The sequence below is a fragment of the Orycteropus afer genome, unplaced genomic scaffold, assembly GCF_000298275.1.
Source record: "Orycteropus afer afer isolate SDZICR_OR568_19922 unplaced genomic scaffold, OryAfe1.0 scaffold00594, whole genome shotgun sequence".
Lineage (NCBI taxonomy): Eukaryota > Metazoa > Chordata > Mammalia > Tubulidentata > Orycteropodidae > Orycteropus > Orycteropus afer.
Window position 1 is genome coordinate 577,843 of NW_006922181.1, and position 5,935 is coordinate 583,777.

General features: G+C 40.4%; 1 protein-coding gene across 1 annotated transcript in view; it reads right to left on the minus strand.

Moving 5' to 3' along the window:
- Positions 1-5,935, minus strand: part of LOC103210334 (cystatin-13-like) — a 22,728-nt gene that overhangs the window by 499 nt on the left and 16,294 nt on the right. Inside the window, exon 2 of the mRNA XM_007956256.1 lies at positions 5,649-5,762. Within this exon, the coding sequence (XP_007954447.1) occupies positions 5,649-5,762 (114 nt within the window). The remainder of the gene's footprint in view (positions 1-5,648; positions 5,763-5,935) is intronic.

Below are 5,935 nucleotides of genomic sequence, written 5' to 3' on the forward strand. Positions count from 1 at the left end.
ATATATATATATATATATATTTCCTATTTCCCTGTGTTGAGATTCAGCTTCAGGGGCTTAAGAGTTATCTGAGCCCTCCATACCCTGGGGAAGCCACAGAACTGTTAATCTAGAATCCTGCAGTAGAGGAAACAACATCACTCACCAAAGTAAATCTTATCAAGTCATTGTCACTCTCATACAAACCACCATGAATGTAATTCTTGTCTGCTTAAAGAAAGCAAAGATGGAAGCTCAGTGATTGGTGCTTCCTGAGAATGTCCTGTCTCCATCTCTAGACCCTTTATCTAGCCATGCTAACTTCACATTGGGCCACTGAGACTCTACACTGCACAAGGACCCAGTGGCCCTGCCCATATGAGGCACCATAACAAGGATGGGACAGAGTTCTGCACACCTGGCACAGGTGGACAAAATTGGTCCAGAAACTGATAACAAAAGATTGCAGTGGGGAGGGCTGGGAACAGATACATAGATTGCTTCCCAGAACCCTGTAGGATAGGGTGACCAACTTGTCCCAATTTGATTAGGACTAACTTGGCTTTAGCCCTGAAAGTGCCACATCCCAGGAAACGTTAAAAAAAAAAGCCCACTACCATTGAGTCATATCCAACTCAAAGCACCCCTGTAAGGCTTCCAAATCTTTACTGAAGCAGACTACTTCATCTTTCTCCCATGGACAGCTGGTGGGCCAAAATCACCAACCTTTTGCTTAGCAACACATTCTTTAGCCACTGCACCACTAGAGCTCTTGTTGTCATTGTTGTTAGGTATCTTCGTGTCAGCTCCGACTCACAGAGACCCTATATACAACAGAACAAAAACACTTTCTAGTCCTGTGACAGCCTCACAATCCTAAGCACATCATTGCAGCCACTATGTCAATTCATCTCGTTGCAGGTCTTCCCATTTTTTTCTCACCCTCCACTTTATTAAGCATGGTCCCTTCTGACAACATGAGCATAGTAGTTGAGATGAAGTCTGGCCATTCTCACTTGCAAGGAGCATTCCAGCTGCACTTTTTCCAAGACAGATCTGTTCATTCTTCCGGCAGTCCATGGTACTTTCATTATTCTTTGCCAACACCAACTCAAACACATCAATTCTTTTTCAGTCTTCCTTATTCGTTGTCTAGCATTTGCATGCATATGAGATGATTGAAAATACCATGGTTTGGGTTAGGCACACTTTAGTCTTCAAAGATACATCTTTGCTCTTAAGCACTTTAAAGAGGTCTTTTGCATCAGATTTGCCCTGTGCAATGTGTTGTCTGATTTCTTGACTGCTACTTCCATTGGTACTGATAGTTGCAGTGTAGTAAATTACCTGGTATGGCTTTTCTAGCCATAAGTCTTTGTAAACTCCATGGTGGAATTTTCTGTGAGAAACTGAGTATCTCCTGATTGTTAAAATCATCCACCTGAGGTATTTCTGTTGGGAGCAGCACAAAGTAATTTTCTGGGAAGTTCACTTTCTCTTAGGTGTATAGAATTCTGATGTTAGGATTGGTTGGTTTGGCCTCAAAAAGGAGTCCTCCTAGAAGCAGAAGGAGTCTCTCTGACTGCTGGCTGAGAAAGATATGCTGCTGAGAGAAACATGCTCCTGAGAGACACGTGCTGCTGAGAAAGAGACACCGAGAGACACACATTGCTGGGAGAGAGACATCGAGACACACACACTGCAGGTAGAGAGACTGAGAAAGACTATTGGCTGAGAGACAGCGGGCTGAAAGAGACTGAGTCTTGTTCCTGAACGTGATTCATAGCCTGGTGTTTCCCTAATAAACCCCATAATCTGTGAGTTCTGTGTGGCCACTGCAGTGAATTATTGAACCCAGCAGAGAACAGTGGTGGTGGGTGCTGCGGGAGGAGTGGTGGGTATCAGGGTTGGGGAAAGGGCTGGAGGGAGGCAGTATGTCTGGCCTCACAGGAATAGGCCTTGGGCTGCTGATGGTGATTCTGTCTTCCTCTTGTGCAGTTAGAGGAGGTCAGAAGATGAAGCCTCCCTGCCCCTTTAACAATAGTGAAACCAAGTAATGCAAAATCTTTGACAACTTCAATCTTTTCTCCACTTATCATGATGCTGCTTATTGGTCAGTTGTGAGGATTTTTGTTTTCTTTATGTTAAGGTGTAAACCATACTGCAGACTGCAGTCTTTAATCTTCATCAATAAGTGCTTCAAGTCATCTTCACATTCAGCAAGCAATGTTGTGTTGTGCATATTGCAGGTTCTCAATGTGTCTTTCTCCAATCCTCATGCTGCATTCTTCTTCATATGGTCCAGCCTCTTGAATTATTTCCTCAGCATACAAATTGAACAAGTATGGTGAAAGGATATAACCCTGACACACTCCCTTCCTGTTTTTAAACCAAGCAGTATCCCCTTGCTCTGTTTGAATGACAGCACAATTACATCTTCTGGAATTCCCATTCTTCTCAACATTATCTATAATTGTTATGATCCACACAGTTGGATGCTTTTGGATAGTCAATAAAACACAAGTAAGCATCTTTCTTGTATTCCTTGCTTTCAGCCAAGATCCATCTGACATGAGTGGTGATGTCCCTTGTTCCACGTTCTCTTCTGAATCCACTTTGCATTTCTGGAAGTTCCCTGTCAATATACTGTTGTAATAATTTTTGAATTATCTTCAGCACAATTTTACTTGCATGTGATAGTAATGGTTAAAAAAAAAAAAAAAAAAACACTCACTGCCATCAAGTAAATTCCAACTCATAGTGATCCCCATTGGGTTTCCAAGGCAGTAATACTATCTTTTTGGAACTACATTGAGCCATCTTCCTTCTGTGGAGTGACTGGTGGGTTTGAACACCAACCTTCTGGTTAGCAGTCAAATGCCTTAGGTATTGTGCCATTGCTTGACAATTTCCACATTCTGTTGGATCACCTTTCTTTGCAATGGGCACAAATATGGATCACTTCCAGTCAGTTGGTCAGGGAGCTGTCTTCCAGATTTCTTGGCATAGATGAGTAAGTGCCTCCAGAGCAGCCTCCAGAGCGGCATCCATTTGTTGAAACATCTCAATGGGTATTCCGTCAATTCCTGGAGCCTTGCTTTACAACAATTCCCTCAGTGCAGCTTTGACTTCTTCCTTCAATACCATTGGTCCTTCATCATTTGCCACTTCCTGAAATGTATGAGTATCAACCAAGTCTTTTTGGTATAGTGACTTCCATCTTCTTTTGATTCTTCCTGCATTGTTCAATATTTTGCCCACAGAATCTTTCAGTCTTGCAACTCAAGGCTTGAATCTTTTCTTCAGTTCTTTCAGCTTGAGAAATTCTAAGTCCATTCTTCCCTTTTGTTTTTCTAACTCCAGGTCTTTGGGCATTTCATTATAATAATTGACTTTATCTTCTCAAGCTGTTCTTTGATATTTTCTGTTCAGCTCTTTAACTTGTCATTTCTTCCATTTGCTTTAGCTACTCTCCATTCAAGAGCAAGTTTTAGAGACTCTTCTGACATCTAATTTGGTCTTCTCTTCCTTTCCTGTCTTTTTAACAACTTTTACTTTCTTCAGTTATGATGTTTTTGATTTGTCTGGTTTTCAGTCATTGGTGTTCAATGCATCAAATCTATTCTTCAGATGAATTTAGGTGGGATATGATAAAGGTCATATTTTGGCTCTCATAGACTTGTTTTAATTTCCTTCAGCTACAATTTAAACTTACATATGAGCAGTTGATGTTCTATTCCACAGTCAACTCCTGGCCTTGGTTTGGCTGAAGATATTGCATTTCTCCATCATCTCTTTCTTCAGATGTAATTGATCTAAATCCTGTTCATTCCATCTGGTGAAGTCCACATGTATAGCCACCACCATTTATGTTGTTGGAAAACAGTATTGGCAATGAATAAGTCATTGGTCTTGCAAAATTCTATCATGTGATCTCTGATGTTATTTCTATCACCAAGGCCATATTTTCCAACTACTGGTGATTCTTCTTTGTGTCCACCTTTTGCATTCCAATCACTAATAATAATCAATATATGCTGATTGCCTGTTTCCTAAACCTCCTAGGACAAACCTAATCCTTCTAGGACAAACAGGATGGTGGGTCACCCTACAAGTTTGCCCATGCAGAGGCACTGAACACAGTGAGAAATATAGCTAGCCAGTCCCAAATATTTCAGCCATTCAAGCTGAGACTGCAGGCATGTGAGTAAAGAAGCCATCTGGAATATCACTGGCCCAGCAGATACCATAAAGGATGTAATAGTTGCCCTGTAGAACCCAGCTCAGATTGCAGAGCAGTGAGTAATATTGACCTTTTTGTTGTTTTAAGCCATTCAGCGTGTGTCTGGGCAGAGAGAAAGGGAGAGCTAGAGTGGTATTAGCAACAGAAAAATGGAAACAGTGTTCCATATTTAGAACCTGGCCACTGACAATCTTGAATAGGAGCAGAATATGGTCTTAGATAGTACATGGATGGTACAGAGGTTTAATATAATCAACTGCTGACCAAAAGATTGGCAGTTCAAGTCTCCCCTGAGACAACTGAGGAGAAAGGACTGGTGATCTACTTCCAAAAATTCAATCATTGAAAACTCTATGGGGCATGACCATATACAGGTTTGGCAGATGATATTTCTACATACATATTTTTATGTGCTGAAAATATATTCATGCATATAGTAGAGCAAACAGAGAAGAAAGATATGAAATTGTAATCATAATCAAACACCTTGAGGAAATGAGTGACTGGGCCTGGGGAGTCAGGATTATAGTCTCAGGGAACATAAATGTGAATTGGTATAACATAGTCCACAAAGACAATATTCTACATCCTAATTTGGTGAGTAGCATCTTGGCTCTTAAAAGCTTGCTAGCAGATATCTAAAGTGCAACTGTTGGTCTCTCCCCATATGGAGAAAAGAGTGAAGAAAATCAAAGATGCATTGTACCGTTGTAGACCATTCTGAAAGAGATCACAATAGAATGTCCTGAGTAGAATGGGTGAAAAATGTGGACTAAAACTCAAAATCTTAAAAATGACCAGACTTGATAGAGACTGGTGGAAGCTCCAAAACTACAGCCCTTAGACACTCTTCAAGCCTAGGACTGAACTCATCCCCATGGCCCAACTTTCAGCCAAACACTTTCCACTAAATAATAGACAGGACTATAAAGTGTTGAACAATGATTCCAGGAGTATGCACTTCTTAGAATAATCAATCATAAGAGATCAAAAAGGCAGCATTTGCCCAGAGACAACTCTCAGAAGGCAGGAAGGGATAAGAAAAAAAGACAGTTGGAAATGGTAATGGTAAACACAGGGGGAAAGTGGGGAGAATGCTGTTACAATGTGGGGAATGCAATCAGTGTCACAAAACAAAATATGGATGAATTGTTGAATGGGAAACCAATTTTCTCTGTAAACTTTCACTCAAACCACAATGAAAATTTAAAAAACAAACAAACAAACAAACAAAACCCTGTAGAGCACAGTTCTTCTCTGACACACATAGTGTCTCCATGAGTTAGAGGTAACTCCATGGTAACTGGTTATTTTTATAGTTTGAAAGGAAATTAGAAGACAGAATCAAGAAGGATCATATTGGTTTTCTCTGTCTGGCAAATAAGCCTAAATGGGGCCATCACACTCCCTGATACCAAACCCTTACCTTTTGCATTTTGGGATCCTGTTGAAATAAGCAATTTTCATTTTCTCCTGAAATTTTCTTGCACATTGTTCGGGCCATTTTGACTTCAAGATAGTATTCCAGACTATCTGTGACCTGTCAGTGAATAATTTAAAATTTAGATATCATAAAAGAATGCATAGTATCAGTTGTCACATTTGAAAATAGATATGTCATTGATTGTGTAGGGCAAAGCCCATCTTGTCTCCTTTCCTCCCATCAGTCTTCTTGCCTATGGTTTTTGTTGTAAGCAGTTTTGGACTAACAGG